The sequence below is a fragment of the Oncorhynchus mykiss genome, chromosome 13 (assembly GCF_057628025.1).
Source record: "Oncorhynchus mykiss isolate SJ-2025 chromosome 13, ASM5762802v1, whole genome shotgun sequence".
Classification (NCBI taxonomy): domain Eukaryota; kingdom Metazoa; phylum Chordata; class Actinopteri; order Salmoniformes; family Salmonidae; genus Oncorhynchus; species Oncorhynchus mykiss.
The window spans coordinates 85,604,185-85,621,370 of NC_143034.1; the positions used below are offsets into that span (position 1 = coordinate 85,604,185).

At 46.9% G+C, this 17,186-nt stretch overlaps 1 protein-coding gene across 5 annotated transcripts in view; it reads right to left on the reverse strand.

The window, feature by feature from the left end:
• ap5z1 (adaptor related protein complex 5 subunit zeta 1) overlaps positions 1 to 17,186 on the reverse strand; it is a 37,765-nt gene that overhangs the window by 6,676 nt on the left and 13,903 nt on the right. For 2 of the 5 annotated variants that reach the window (XM_090197983.1, XM_090197985.1), the window contains 8 exons: positions 16,453 to 16,593; positions 8,865 to 8,902; positions 8,210 to 8,372; positions 7,942 to 8,120; positions 4,190 to 4,332; positions 2,551 to 2,669; positions 718 to 845; positions 459 to 556 (listed from right to left, as the gene is read on the reverse strand). In XM_090197983.1, the coding sequence (XP_090054109.1) occupies positions 459 to 556; positions 718 to 845; positions 2,551 to 2,669; positions 4,190 to 4,332; positions 7,942 to 8,120; positions 8,210 to 8,372; positions 8,865 to 8,902; positions 16,453 to 16,593 (1,009 nt within the window). Of the gene's footprint in view, positions 1 to 458; positions 557 to 717; positions 846 to 2,550; positions 2,670 to 4,189; positions 5,295 to 5,380; positions 5,444 to 7,941; positions 8,121 to 8,209; positions 8,373 to 8,864; positions 8,903 to 16,452; positions 16,594 to 17,186 lie in introns of those variants that run through there. The other 3 variants (XR_016486151.1, XM_090197986.1, XM_090197987.1) reach the window with 3 other exon arrangements.

A 17,186-nucleotide genomic window follows, 5' to 3' on the forward strand; every position in this document is an offset into this window, starting at 1 on the left:
CAACTAACCTGTACCCTTCACCCCTACCTACATGTACACATTACCTCAACTAACCTGTACTCTTCACCCCTACCTACATGTACACATTACCTCAACTAACCTGTACCCTTCACCCCTACCTACATGTACACATTACCTCAACTAACCTGTACCCTTCACCCCTACATACATGTACCCTTCACCCCTACATACATGTACCCTTCACCCCTACCTTCATGTACACATTATAGTAGTGGTATTATAGTATGTACACATTATCTCAACTAACCTGTATGTGTGATGCGGTGTGTGTACTGACCGGTGTATGTGTGATACGGTGTGTGTCCTGACCAGTGTATGTGTGATGCGGTGTGTGTCCTGACCGGTGTATGTGTGATACGGTGTGTGTCCTGACCAGTGTATGTGTGATACGGTGTTTGTCCTGACCAGTGTATGTGTGATGCGGTGTGTGTACTGACCGGTGTATCTCTGCAGTGTATTTGGGGATGTTGAGCAACAGACTGCTTCTCTCCAACAGCACCAACACCAGCTGGGCCAGCAACCTCTCATCTGATACCTACACACACACACACACACACACACACACACACACACACACACACACACACACACACACACACACACATCTAAGCTGTACTTATATACACCAAATACATGTTTTATCTCTGACTTATTCTGGTTGTAGCCTGTGTGTGTGTGTGTGTGTGTGTGTGTTACCGTGGTAACTGTGTTGAAGTAGACATGCAGCAGCACTGGAACACTTTGAGCTGATTGGATGACTCTGGACCAATCAGCTGCCTCCATCAGCAGGTCATGGAGCACACTCAGTCTGTCCATGGTATCACCTGGGGAGAAATACAGTTATATTACAGTAGTGGCATTACAGTAGTGTTATTACAGTAGTGGCATTACAGTATTAGAGTAGTGGTATTACAATAGTGTTATTACAGTAGTGGCATTACAGTAGTGACATTACAGTAGTGACATTACAGTAGTGGTATTACAGTAGTGGCATTACAGTATTACAGTAGTGGCATTACAGTATTAGAGTAGTGGCATTACAGTAGTGGCATTACAGTAGTGGCATTACAGTAGTGGTATTACAGTAGTGGCATTACAGTAGTGGCATTATAGTATTACAGTAGGTGTATTACAGTAGTGGCATTACAGTAGTGGTATTATAGTATTACAGTAGTGGCATTACAGTAGTGGCATTACAGTAGTGTTATTACAGTAGGTGTATTATAGTATTACAGTAGGTGTATTATAGGATTTCAGTAGGTGTATTACAGTAGTAGTAGTATTACAGTAGTAGTGGTATTACAGTATTATAGTAGTGGAATTACAGTATTACAGTAATAGTGGTATTACAGTAGTAATGGTATTACAGTATTATAGTATTATAGTAGTGGGATTACAGTAGTAGTAGTATTACAGTAGTAGTGGTATTACAGTATTATAGTAGTGGTATTACAGTATTACAGTAGTAGTGGTATTACAGTAGTAATGGTATTACAGTATTATAGTCGTGGTATTACAGTATTATAGTAGTGGTATTACAGTATTATAGTAGTGGCATTACAGTATTATAGTAGTGGTATTACAGTATTATAGTAGTAGTGGTATTACAGTATTATAGTAGTGGTATTACAGTAGTAGTGGTATTACAGTATTATAGTAGTGGTATTACAGTATTATAGTAGTGGTATTACAGTATTAGTGGTATTACAGTAGTAGTAGTATTACAGTAGTAGTGGTATTACAGTAGTAGTGATATCACAGTAGTGGTATTACAGTAGTAGTAGTATTACAGTAGTAGTTGTATTACAGTATTACAGTAGTGGTATTACAATATTATAGTAGTAGTGGTATTACAGTAGTAGTAGTATTACAGTGGTAGTGGTATTACAGTAGTGGTATTACAGTAGTAGTGGTATTACAGTATTACAGTAGTGGTATTACAATATTATAGTGGTAGTAGTATTACAGTAGTAGTAGTATTACAGTGGTAGTGGTATTACAGTAGTGGTATTACAGTAGTAGTGGTATTACAGTATTACAGTAGTAGTGGTATTACAGTGGTAGTGATATTACAGTAGTGGTATTACAGTAGTATTAGTGTTACAGTAGTAGTGGTATTATAGCATTACAGTAGTAATATTACAATATTACAGTAGTGGAATTATAGTAGTACAGTAGTAGTGGTATTACAGTAGTACAGTAGTAGTGGTATTACAGTAGTAGTGATATTATAGTAGTGGTATTACAGTAGTAGTGGTATTATAGAATTACAGTAGTAATATTACAGTAGTGGTATTATAATATTACAGTAGTGGTATTATAGTATTACAGTAGTGGTATTATAGTATTACAGCAGTAGTGGTATTACAGTAGTAGTAGTATGACAGTAGTAGTGATATTACAGTAGTAGTGGTATGACAGTATTACAGTAGTAGTAGTATGACAGTAGTAGTGATATTACAGTAGTAGTGGTATGACAGTATTACAGTAGTAGTGGTATTATAATATTATAGTAGTTTGTGACATTACCAGACCCTGCCTCCCCTCTCAAAAGGAACAGGAAGAGGCCTCTATGGGCGGGGCTTCGGAAAGCTTCCAGCGATGACAGACCACGCCCACCTGGCTCAGACACAGGGAAGCATGCAGACCTGACACGCACAGATCACCATGTTACATTTCTATACTGCTCTGATGTTTCCCTGAAATGCTTCTAGGAACATTGTGTATGTCATTGATTGATTTGTTATTACACCATCTTACAGAGATACTTTACACACATCAACGTAGAATACACTACGTATTTATTGTGTATGTTTTTGATTGATTTGTTATTACACCATCTTACAGAGATACTTTACACACATCAACGTAGAATACACTACGTATTTATTGTGTATACAGTTGAACTCGGAAGTTTACATACACTTAGGTTGGATTTTCAAACTATAGTTTTGGCAAATCGGTTAGGACATCTACTTTGTGCATGACACAAGTCATTTTTCCAACAATTGTTTACAGACATATTAATTCACTGTATCACAATTCCAGTGGGTCAGAAGTTTACATACACTAAGTTGACTGTGCCTTTAAACAGCTTGGAAAATTTCAGAAAATTACATGGTTTTAGAAGCTTCTGATTGACTCAGATCATGTCAATTAGCCTATGAATGTACTTTGGTGCGAAAAGTGTACAAAAGTATCTATATCCACAGTAAAACGAGTCCTATATCAACATAACCTGAAAGGCCGCTCAGCAAGGAAGAAGCCACTGCTACAAAACTGCCATATAAAAGCCAGACTACGGTTTGCAACTGCACATGGGGACAAAGATCGTACTTTTTGGAGAAATGTCCTCTGGTCTGATAAAACAAAAATAGAACTGTTTGGCCATAATGACCATCGTTATGTTTGGAGGTAAAAGGGCGAGGCTTGCAAGCCGAAGAACACCATCCCAACCGTGAAGCACGGGGGTGGCAGCATCATGTTGTGGGGCTGCTTTGCTGCAGGAGGGACTGGTGCACTTCACAAAATAGATGGCTTCATGAGGCAGGAAAATTATGTGGATGTTTTGAAGCAACATCTCAAGACATCAGTCAGGTAGATAAAGCTTGATCGCAAATCGGTCTTCCAAATGGACATTGACCCCAAGCATACTTCCAACGTTGTGGCAAAATGGCTTAAGGACAACAAAGTCAATGTATTGGAGTGGCCATCACAAAGCCCTGACCTCAATCCCAGAGAAGATTTGTGGGCGAGCAAGGAGGCCTACAAACCAGTTACACCAGCTCTGTCAGGAGGAATGGGCCAAAATTCACCAAACTTACTGTGGGACGTTTGTGGAAGGCTACCTGAAACGTTTGACCCAAGTTAAACAATTTAAAGGCAATGCTACCAAATACTAATTGAGTGATTGTAAACTTCTGACCCACTGGGAATGTGATGAAAGAAATTAAAGCTGAAATAAATAATTGTCTCTACTATTATTCTGGCATTTCACATTCTTAAAATAAAGTGGTGATCCTAGCTGACCAAAGACAGGGAATTTTTACTAGGATTAAATGTCAGGAATTGTGAAAAACTAAGTTTAAATGTATTTGGCTAAGGTGTATGTAAACTTCAGAGTTCAACTGTATAAGCATTCTATCTCTACGTGTGTGTGTGTGTGTACCTGAGCTGCAGGGTGAGAGCAGCAGTGAGACAGGGCAAGTCCAGTAGAGAGTGCAGCAGCTCAACTGCAGTCCCAGCCGTGACCAGAGAGGGCAGCACATCCACATAGTCAGATACCAGGCCTGGACTGTCCCACGCTAGGAACTACAACACATCACATAGTCAGATACCTGGCCTGGACTGTCCCACGCTAGGAACTACAACACATCACATAGTCAGATACCAGGCCTGGACTGTCCCACGCTAGGAACTACAACACATCACATTGTCAGATACCTGGTCTGGACTGTTCCACGCTAGGAAATACAACACATAGTCAGATACCAGGCCTGGACTGTTCCACGCTAGCAACTACAACACATAGTCAGATACCAGGCCTGGACTGTCCCACACTAGGAACTACAACACATCACATAGTCAGATACCTGGCCTGGACTGTTCCACGCTAGGAACTACAACACATAGTCAGATACCAGGCCTGGACTGTGCCATACTAGGAATTACAACACATCACATAGTCAGATACCTGGCCTGGACTGTTCCACACTAGGAACTACAACACATAGTCAGATACCAGGCCTGGACTGTGCCACGCTAGGAACTACAACACATCGTCAGATAACAGGCCTGGACTGTCCCACGCTAGGAATTACAACACATAGTCAGATACCTGGCCTGGACTGTCCCACGCTAGGAACTACAACACATAGTCAGATACCAGGCCTGGACTGTGCCACGCTAGGAACTACAACACATCACATAGTCAGATACCTGGCCTGGACTGTCCCACGCTAGGAACTACAACACATAGTCAGATACCAGACCTGGACTGTCCCACGCTAGGAACTACAACACATAGTCAGATACCAGGCCTGGACTGTCCCACGCTAGGAACTACAACACATCACATAGTCAGATACCTGGCCTGGACTGTCCCACGCTAGGAACTACAACACAACACATAGTCAGATACCAGGCCTGGACTGTCCCACGCTAGGAACTACAACACAACACATAGTCAGATACCAGGCCTGGACTGTCCCACGCTAGGAAATACAACACATCACATAGTCAGATACCAGGCCTGGACTGTCCCACGCTAGGAACTACAACACAACACATAGTCAGATACCTGGCCTGAACTGTCCCACGCTAGGAACTACAACACATAGTCAGATACAAGACCTGGACTGTCCCACGCTAGGAACTACAACACATAGTCAGATACAAGACCTGGACTGTCCCACGCTAGGAACTAATAACTACAAGAACCCGGCGTCAGATACCAGACTAGAACCTAGAACCCGGCGTCAGATACCAGACTAGAACCCAGCGTCAGATACCAGACTAGAACCCGGCGTCAGATACCAGACTAGAACCCGGCGTCAGATACCAGACTAGAACCCGGCGTCAGATACCAGACCAGAACCCAGCGTCAGATACCAGACTAGAAACTAGAACCCGGCGTCAGATACCAGACTAGAACCCAGTGTCAGATACCAGACTAGATCCCAGCGTCAGATACCAGACCAGAAACTAGAACCCGGCGTCAGATACCAGACTAGAAACTAGAACCCAGCGTCAGATACCAGACTAGAAACTAGAACCCAGCGTCAGATACCAGACTAGAAACTAGAACCCGGCGTCAGATACCAGACTAGAACCTAGAACCCAGCGTCAGATACCAGACTAGAAACTAGAACCCTGCATCAGATACCAGACCAGAAACTAGAACCCGGCGTCAGATACCAGACTAGAACCTAGAACCCAGCGTCAGATACCAGACTAGAACCCAGCGTCAGATACCAGACCAGAAACTAGAACCCTGCGTCAGATACCAGACTAGAACCCAGCGTTAGATGCCAGACTAGAAACTATACTGAACAAAAATAAAGTGTTGATCCCATGTTTCATGAGCTGAAATAAAATATCCCAGAAATGTCCCCAAAAAAACTTATTTCTCTCCAATTTTATGAACCACCCGGATAGTTATTTCTCTCCAACTATGTTGACTATGTGTTCTCTCCTTATGAACCACCCGGATAGTTATTATTTCTCTCCAACTATGTTGACTATGTGTTCTCTCCTTATGAACCACCCGGATAGTTATTTCTCTCCAACTATGTTGACTATGTGTTCTCTCCTTATGAACCACCCGGATAGTTATTATTTCTCTCCAACTATGTTGACTATGTGTTCTCTCCTTATGAACCACCCGGATAGTTATTTCTCTCCAACTATGTTGACTATGTGTTCTCTCCTTATGAACCACCCGGATAGTTATTTCTCTCCAACTATGTTGACTATGTGTTCTCTCCTTATGAACCACCCGGATAGTTATTTCTCTCCAACTATGTTGACTATGTGTTCTCTCCTTATGAACCACCCGGATAGTTATTTCTCTCCAACTATGTTGACTATGTGTTCTCTCCTTATGAACCACCCGGATAGTTATTTCTCTCCAACTATGTGTTCTCTCCTTATGAACCACCCGGATAGTTATTTCTCTCCAACTATGTTGACTATGTGTTCTCTCCTTATGAACCACCCGGATAGTTATTTCTCTCCAACTATGTTGACTATGTGTTCTCTCCTTATGAACCACCCGGATAGTTATTTCTCTCCAACTATGTTGACTATGTGTTCTCTCCTTATGAACCACCCGGATAGTTGATGAAACTGAAGAGTATTTCTGTCTGTAATTAAGCCCTTTTGTGGGGAAAAACTCCTTCTGATTGGCTGGGCCTGGCCTATGCCCGCCCCTGCCCAGACATGTGAAATCCATAGATTAGGGCCTAATGAATTCATTTAAATTGACTGATTTCCTTCTATGAACTGTAACTCAGTCAAATCTTATAAATTGCTGCATGATGCGTTTCTATTTTAGTTCAGTATAGAACACATACTGCAGTCAGACTAGAAGGTATACAGAGGCTGCATTTACACAGGCAGACCAATTCTGATCTTTCCACAATTATTGGCAAAAGAGCAGATCTGAAGAGTGGTAAAAAAGATCAGAACTACAAACATCAGAGACTGAAAGGTGTCCGGTAGCCAGACACGTTAATACGGCGGGCCAATAATGTGCCTGGAGTGTTAAAATGGGTTGTGTGTTACCTTGAGCAGGCTAGGGAAGTAATGTGTGTTACCTTGAGCAGGCTAGGGAAGTAATGTGTGTTACCTTGAGCAGGCTAGGGAAGTAGTGTGTGTTACTTTGAGCAGGCTAGGGAAGTAGTGTGTGTTACCTTGAGCAGGCTAGGGAAGTAGTGTGTGTTACTTTGAGCAGGCTAGGGAAGTAGTGTGTGTTACCTTGAGCAGGCTAGGGAAATAGTGTGTGTTACCTTGAGCAGGCTAGGGAAGTAGTGTGTGTTACCTTGAGCAGGCTAGGGAAGTAATGTGTATTACCTTGAGCAGGCTAGGGAAGTAGTGTGTTACCTTGAGCAGGCTAGGGAAGTAGTGTGTGTTACCTTGAGCAGGCTAGGGAAGTAGTGTGTGTTACCTTGAGCAGGCTAGGGAAATAGTGTGTGTTACCTTGAGCAGGCTAGGGAAGTAGTGTGTGTTACCTTGAGCAGGCTAGGGAAGTAATGTGTATTACCTTGAGCAGGCTAGGGAAGTAGTGTGTTACCTTGAGCAGGCTAGGGAAGTAGTGTGTGTTACCTTGAGCAGGCTAGGGAAGTAGTGTGTGTTACCTTGAGCAGGCTAGGGAAGTAGTGTGTGTTACCTTGAGCAGGATAGGGAAGTAGTGTGTGTTACCTTGAGCAGGCTAGGGAAGTAGTGTGTGTACAGTGGTACAGAGGAGTGGAGCTGCAGCTGATTGGCTCTGATGAAGGACAGCGTCTCGTGGGCCAGATAGGGGTCGTTGAAACACTCTGCTGGGAGAACACCAAACACACACCTCCACACACACTCACTGTCCACCGCTGCAGTCTCCCCTACACACACACACACACACACACACACACAAACACAGTAAGTACACACTAGCTCTATCCTCCACACGTGCACACACACACCTCCTCACCGTGGTTCAGGTAGAACTGAGCGATGGGCAGGAGGACTCTGCTGCAGGACAGGTCAGAGTTCAGACGGCCGAACAGTGACTTAACACACGGGAACGCACGATACACACACCCTGCATCCTCCACACACACCCCGTCCAGGATACGCACCGCCTCCACCAAGCACTGACACACACACACACACACGCACGCAGAGAGAGGACAGGGTTACTACAGCAGTATAACAGGGTTACTACAGCAGTATGACAGGGTTACTACAGCAGTATAACAGGGTTACTACAGCAGTATGACAGGGTTATTACTACAGCAGTATAACAGGGTTATTACTACAGCAGTATAACAGGGTTACTACAGCAGTATAACAGGGTTACTACAGCAGTATGACAGGGTTACTACAGCAGTATGACAGGGTTACTACATCAGTATGACAGGGTTACTACAGCAGAATGACAGGGCTACTACAGCAGTATGACAGGGTTACTACAGCAGTATGACAGGGTTACTACATCAGTATGACAGGGTTACTACAGCAGTATGACTGTGTGATTGTAGGGGACAGGGTTACTACAGCAGTATGACAGGGTTACTACAGCAGTATGGCAGGGTTACTACAGCAGTATAACTGTGTGTGATTGTAGGGGACAAGTTGTAGCTCACTGCTTTCTGTAGCTCTGTGTCTGTTCTCTTCAGCGCCTCTGAAACAGAAGAAAACAGTCTTTACTGTTCAACACAGGGACCCTGGGATTCACAGATTCAACACTGGGATTCACAGATTCAACACAGGGACCCTGGGATTCACAGATTCAACACAGGGACCCTGGGATTCACAGATTCAACACAGGGACACTGGGATTCACAGATTCAACACAGGGACCCTGGGATTCACAGATTCAACACAGGGACCCTGGGATTCACAGATTCAACACAGGGATTTACAGATTCAACACAGGGACACTGGGATTTACAGATTCAACACAGGGACACTGGGATTTACAGATTCAACACAGGGACACTGGGATTCACAGATTCAACACTGGGACACTGGGATTTACAGATTCAACACAGGGACACTGGGATTCACAGATTAAACACGGGGACACTGGGATTTACAGATTCAACACAGGGACCCTGGGATTCACAGATTCAACACAGGGATTTACAGATTCAACACAGGGACACTGGGATTTACAGATTCAACACTGGGATTTACAGATTCAACACAGGGACACTGGGATTTACTGTTCAACACAGGGACTTACAGATTCAACACAGGGACACTGGGATTTACAGATTCAACACAGGGACACTGGGATTTACAGATTCAACACAGGGACACTGGGATTTACAGATTCAACACAGGGACACTGGGATTCACAGATTCAACACAGGGACACTGGGATTCACAGATTCAACACAGGGACCCTGGGATTTACAGATTCAACACAGGGACACTGGGATTCACAGATTCAACACAGGGACACTGGGATTCACAGATTCAACACAGGGACACTGGGATTCACAGATTCAACACAGGGACACTGGGATTTACAGATTCAACACAGGGACACTGGGATTTACAGATTCAACACAGGGACACTGGGATTTACAGATTCAACACAGGGACACTGGGATTCACAGATTCAACACAGGGACACTGGGATTCACAGATTCAACACAGGGACCCTGGGATTTACAGATTCAACACAGGGACACTGGGATTCACAGATTCAACACAGGGACACTGGGATTCACAGATTCAACACAGGGACCCTGGGATTCACAGATTCAACACTGGGATTCACAGATTCAACACAGGGACCCTGGGATTCACAGATTCAACACAGGGACCCTGGGATTCACAGATTCAACACAGGGACACTGGGATTCACAGATTCAACACAGGGACCCTGGGATTCACAGATTCAACACAGGGACCCTGGGATTCACAGATTCAACACAGGGATTTACAGATTCAACACAGGGACACTGGGATTTACAGATTCAACACAGGGACACTGGGATTTACAGATTCAACACAGGGACACTGGGATTCACAGATTCAACACTGGGACACTGGGATTTACAGATTCAACACAGGGACACTGGGATTCACAGATTAAACACGGGGACACTGGGATTTACAGATTCAACACAGGGACCCTGGGATTCACAGATTCAACACAGGGATTTACAGATTCAACACAGGGACACTGGGATTTACAGATTCAACACTGGGATTTACAGATTCAACACAGGGACACTGGGATTTACTGTTCAACACAGGGACTTACAGATTCAACACAGGGACACTGGGATTTACAGATTCAACACAGGGACACTGGGATTTACAGATTCAACACAGGGACACTGGGATTTACAGATTCAACACAGGGACACTGGGATTCACAGATTCAACACAGGGACACTGGGATTCACAGATTCAACACAGGGACCCTGGGATTTACAGATTCAACACAGGGACACTGGGATTCACAGATTCAACACAGGGACACTGGGATTCACAGATTCAACACAGGGACACTGGGATTCACAGATTCAACACAGGGACACTGGGATTTACAGATTCAACACAGGGACACTGGGATTTACAGATTCAACACAGGGACACTGGGATTTACAGATTCAACACAGGGACACTGGGATTCACAGATTCAACACAGGGACACTGGGATTCACAGATTCAACACAGGGACCCTGGGATTTACAGATTCAACACAGGGACACTGGGATTCACAGATTCAACACAGGGACACTGGGATTCACAGATTCAACACAGGGACACTGGGATTCACAGATTCAACACAGGGACACTGGGATTTACAGATTCAACACAGGGACACTGGGATTCACAGATTCAACACAGGGACACTGGGATTCACAGATTCAACACAGGGACACTGGGATTTACAGATTCAACACAGGGACACTGGGATTCACAGATTCAACACAGGGACACTGGGATTTACAGATTCAACACAGGGACACTGGGATTTACAGATTCAACACAGGGACACTAGGATTTACAGATTCAACACAGGGACACTGGGATTTACAGATTCAACACAGGGACACTGGGATTTACAGATTCAACACAGGGACACTAGGATTTACAGATTCAACACAGGGACACTGGGATTCACAGATTCAACACAGGGACACTGGGATTTACAGATTCAACACAGGGACACTAGGATTTACAGATTCAACACAGGGACACTGGGATTCACAGATTCAACACAGGGACACTGGGATTTACAGATTCAACACAGGGACACTGGGATTCACAGATTCAACACAGGGACACTGGGATTTACAGATTCAACACAGGGACACTAGGATTTACAGATTCAACACAGGGACACTGGGATTCACAGATTCAACACAGGGACACTGGGATTCACAGATTCAACACAGGGACACTGGGATTCACAGATTCAACACAGGGACACTGGGATTTACAGATTCAACACAGGGACACAAAACATTTTGGGGATTTGTAACAAATATATGTCAAAGTCGTGTAGGGGTTAGGGTCCATGCTGTAGTGTAGGGGTTAGGGTCCATACTGTAGTGTAGGGGTTAGGGTCCACGCTGTAGTGTAGGGGTTAGGGTCCATGCTGTAGTGTAGGGGTTAGGGTCCATACTGTAGTGTAGGGGTTAGGGTCCACGCTGTAGTGTAGGGGTTAGGGTCCATGCTGTAGTGTAGGGGTTAGGGTCCACGCTGTAGTGTAGGGGTTAGGGTCCATACTGTAGTGTAGGGGTTAGGGTCCACGCTGTAGTGTAGGGGTTAGGGTCCATGCTGTAGTGTAGGGGTTAGGGTCCACGCTGTAGTGTAGGGGTTAGGGTCCATACTGTAGTGTAGGGGTTAGGGTCCACGCTGTAGTGTAGGGGTTAGGGTCCATGCTGTAGTGTAGGGGTTAGGGTCCATGCTGTAGTGTAGGGGTTAGGGTCCACGCTGTAGTGTAGGGGTTAGGGTCCACGCTGTAGTGTAGGGGTTAGGGTCCACGCTGTAGTGTAGGGGTTAGGGTCCACGCTGTAGTGTAGGGGTTAGGGTCCACACTGTAGTGTAGGGGTTAGGGTCCATGCTGTAGTGTAGGGGTTAGGGTCCATACTGTAGTGTAGGGGTTAGGGTCCATGCTGTAGTGTAGGGGTTAGGGTCCATGCTGTAGTGTAGGGGTTAGGGTCCATGCTGTAGTGTAGGGGTTAGGGTCCATACTGTAGTGTAGGGGTTAGGGTCCATACTGTAGTGTAGGGGTTAGGGTCCATACTGTAGTGTAGGGGTTAGGGTCCATACTGTAGTGTAGGGGTTAGGGTCCATACTGTAGTGTAGGGGTTAGGGTCCCTGCTGTAGTGTAGGGGTTAGGGTCCATACTGTAGTGTAGGGGTTAGGGTCCATGCTGTAGTGTAGGGGTTAGGGTCCATACTGTAGTGTAGGGGTTAGGGTCCATACTGTAGTGTAGGGGTTAGGGTCCATACTGTAGTGTAGGGGTTAGGGTCCATACTGTAGTGTAGGGGTTAGGGTCCATACTGTAGTGTAGGGGTTAGGGTCCATACTGTAGTGTAGGGGTTAGGGTCCATGCTGTAGTGTAGGGGTTAGGGTCCCTGCTGTAGTGTAGGGGTTAGGGTCCATACTGTAGTGTAGGGGTTAGGGTCCATGCTGTAGTGTAGGGGTTAGGGTCCATACTGTAGTGTAGGGGTTAGGGTCCATACTGTAGTGTAGGGGTTAGGGTCCATACTGTAGTGTAGGGGTTAGGGTCCATACTGTAGTGTAGGGGTTAGGGTCCCTGCTGTAGTGTAGGGGTTAGGGTCCATACTGTAGTGTAGGGGTTAGGGTCCATACTGTAGTGTAGGGGTTAGGGTCCATACTGTAGTGTAGGGGTTAGGGTCCATACTGTAGTGTAGGGGTTAGGGTCCCTGCTGTAGTGTAGGGGTTAGGGTCCATACTGTAGTGTAGGGGTTAGGGTCCATGCTGTAGTGTAGGGGTTAGGGTCCATACTGTAGTGTAGGGGTTAGGGTCCATACTGTAGTGTAGGGGTTAGGGTCCATACTGTAGTGTAGGGGTTAGGGTCCATACTGTAGTGTAGGGGTTAGGGTCCATACTGTAGTGTAGGGGTTAGGGTCCATACTGTAGTGTAGGGGTTAGGGTCCATGCTGTAGTGTAGGGGTTAGGGTCCCTGCTGTAGTGTAGGGGTTAGGGTCCATACTGTAGTGTAGGGGTTAGGGTCCATGCTGTAGTGTAGGGGTTAGGGTCCATACTGTAGTGTAGGGGTTAGGGTCCATACTGTAGTGTAGGGGTTAGGGTCCATGCTGTAGTGTAGGGGTTAGGGTCCCTGCTGTAGTGTAGGGGTTAGGGTCCCTGCTGTAGTGTAGGGGTTAGGGTCCCTGCTGTAGTGTAGGGGTTAGGGTCCATACTGTAGTGTAGGGGTTAGGGTCCATACTGTAGTGTAGGGGTTAGGGTCCATGCTGTAGTGTAGGGGTTAGGGTCCATACTGTAGTGTAGGGGTTAGGGTCCATACTGTAGTGTAGGGGTTAGGGTCCATGCTGTAGTGTAGGGGTTAGGGTCCATACTGTAGTGTAGGGGTTAGGGTCCATACTGTAGTGTAGGGGTTAGGGTACCATACTGTAGTGTAGGGGTTAGGGTCCATGCTGTAGTGTAGGGGTTAGGGTCCCTGCTGTAGTGTAGGGGTTAGGGTCCCTGCTGTAGTGTAGGGGTTAGGGTCCATACTGTAGTGTAGGGGTTAGGGTCCATGCTGTGGTGTAGGGGTTAGGGTCCATGCTGTAGTGTAGGGGTTAGGGTCCATGCTGTAGTGTAGGGGTTAGGGTCCATGCTGTAGTGTAGGGGTTAGGGTCCATACTGTAGTGTAGGGGTTAGGGTCCATGCTGTAGTGTAGGGGTTAGGGTCCACGCTGTAGTGTAGGGGTTAGGGTCCACGCTGTAGTGTAGGGGTTAGGGTCCACGCTGTAGTGTAGGGGTTAGGGTCCACGCTGTAGTGTAGGGGTTAGGGTCCACGCTGTAGTGTAGGGGTTAGGGTCCACGCTGTAGTGTAGGGGTTAGGGTCCACGCTGTAGTGTAGGGGTTAGGGTCCACGCTGTAGTGTAGGGGTTAGGGTCCACGCTGTAGTGTAGGGGTTAGGGTCCACGCTGTAGTGTAGGGGTTAGGGTCCACGCTGTAGTGTAGGGGTTAGGGTCCACGCTGTAGTGTAGGGGTTAGGGTCCACGCTGTGGTGTAGGGGTTAGGGTCCATGCTGTAGTGTAGGGGTTAGGGTCCATGCTGTAGTGTAGGGGTTAGGGTCCATGCTGTAGTGTAGGGGTTAGGGTCCATGCTGTAGTGTAGGGGTTAGGGTCCATGCTGTAGTGTAGGGGTTAGGGTCCATGCTGTGGTGTAGGGGTTAGGGTCCATGCTGTAGTGTAGGGGTTAGGGTCCATGCTGTAGTGTAGGGGTTAGGGTCCATGCTGTAGTGTAGGGGTTAGGGTCCACGCTGTAGTGTAGGGGTTAGGGTCCACGCTGTAGTGTAGGGGTTAGGGTCCACGCTGTAGTGTAGGGGTTAGGGTCCATACTGTAGTGTAGGGGTTAGGGTCCATACTGTAGTGTAGGGGTTAGGGTCCCTGCTGTAGTGTAGGGGTTAGGGTCCATGCTGTAGTGTAGGGGTTAGGGTCCATGCTGTAGTGTAGGGGTTAGGGTCCATGCTGTAGTGTAGGGGTTAGGGTCCATGCTGTAGTGTAGGGGTTAGGGTCCATGCTGTAGTGTAGGGGTTAGGGTCCATGCTGTAGTGTAGGGGTTAGGGTCCATACTGTAGTGTAGGGGTTAGGGTCCATGCTGTAGTGTAGGGGTTAGGGTCCATGCTGTAGTGTAGGGGTTAGGGTCCACGCTGTAGTGTAGGGGTTAGGGTCCACGCTGTAGTGTAGGGGTTAGGGTCCACGCTGTAGTGTAGGGGTTAGGGTCCACGCTGTAGTGTAGGGGTTAGGGTCCACGCTGTAGTGTAGGGGTTAGGGTCCACGCTGTAGTGTAGGGGTTAGGGTCCATGCTGTAGTGTAGGGGTTAGGGTCCATACTGTAGTGTAGGGGTTAGGGTCCATGCTGTAGTGTAGGGGTTAGGGTCCATACTGTAGTGTAGGGGTTAGGGTCCATACTGTAGTGTAGGGGTTAGGGTCCATACTGTAGTGTAGGGGTTAGGGTCCATGCTGTAGTGTAGGGGTTAGGGTCCACGCTGTAGTGTAGGGGTTAGGGTCCATACTGTAGTGTAGGGGTTAGGGTCCATACTGTAGTGTAGGGGTTAGGGTCCATACTGTAGTGTAGGGGTTAGGGTCCACGCTGTAGTGTAGGGGTTAGGGTCAACGGTGTAGTGTAGGGGTTAGGGTCCACGCTGTAGTGTAGGGGTTAGGGTCCACACTGTAGTGTAGGGGTTAGGGTCCACGCTGTAGTGTAGGGGTTAGGGTCCACGCTGTAGTGTAGGGGTTAGGGTCCACGCTGTAGTGTAGGGGTTAGGGTCCACGCTGTAGTGTAGGGGTTAGGGTCCACGCTGTAGTGTAGGGGTTAGGGTCCATACTGTAGTGTAGGGGTTAGGGTCCACGCTGTAGTGTAGGGGTTAGGGTCCATACTGTAATGTAGGGGTTAGGGTCCATACTGTAGTGTAGGGGTTAGGGTCATCAGGTTTTAGATGTTTAAGTGAGTCCTTTTGATCCCAAACCATCAACTGGATGGTTAGGGGGTAGGGTACATACTTCAGCCACTCTGTTCTATGAGGCAGTAGTGTAGGAGTTAGGGTGTAGGGTACATACTGCAGCCACTCTGTTCTATGAGGCAGTAGTGTAGGGGTTAGGCTACATACTGCGGTCACTATTCTATGAGGCAGTAGTGTAGGGGTTAGGGTGTAGGGTGCATACTGCGGTCACTCTGTTCTATAAGGCAGTAGTGTAGGGGTTAGGGTGTAGGGTACATACTGCGGTCACTCTGTTCTATGAGGCAGTAGTGTAGGGGTTAGGGTGTAGGGTACATACTGCTGTCACTCTGTTCTATGAGGCAGTAGTGTAGGAGTTAGGGGATATGGTACATACTGCGGTGACTCTGTTCTATGAGGCAGTAGTGTAGGGGTTAGGGTGTAGGGTACATACTGCGGTCACTCTGTTCTATGAGGCAGTAGTGTAGGGGTTAGGGTGTAGGGTACATATTGGGGTCACTCTGTTCTATGAGGCAGTAGTGTAGGGGTTAGGGTGTAGGGTACATACTGCGGTCACTCTGTTCTATGAGGCGTTGGCAGTACTGGAAACTCTTCTCTCTCAGACGTTCTTTAGGAGGAAGGAGTCTGCTGGAGGACGACGTGGCTGATACCATGGAAACCACAGAGCCGTCCACCTCCGACCTGTCATCTGGGGCCACAGAGAGGTCAAGGGTTAGAGGTCAGGGGTGGACTGACCAGTTAAAGCAACACACTAAGATGAGCATAACACCAATGGAACAGATCCATGACATGTTTACATGCAAATAGTTGATTTGAAGAGACAGGTAGGCTGAAGGTTTGAGCCATCTAATAGAGAGTCAGACAGCCAGTAGTCAGCCAGCCAGTAGTCAGCCAGCCAGCCTGTAGTCAGCCAGCCAGTAGTCAGCCAGCCTGTAGTCAGCCAGCCAGTCGTCAGCCAGTCAGTAGTCAGCCGGCCAGTAGTCAGCCTGCCAGTCAGTAGTCAGCCTGTCAGTAGTCAGCCTGCCAGTCAGTAGTCAGCCTGCCAGTCAGTAGTCAGCCTGCCAGTCAGTAGTCAGCCTGCCAGTCAGTAGTCAGCCAGCCAGTAGTCAGCCAGCCAGTAGTCAGCCAGCCAGTAGTCAGCCAGCCAGTAAAGTCAGCCGGCCAGTAGTCAGCCGGCCAGTAGTCAGCCGGCCAGTAGTCAGCCGGCCAGTAGTCAGCCGGCCAGTAGTCAGCCAGTCAGCCAGTAAAGTCAGCCAGTCAGTATTCAGCCGGCCAGTAGTC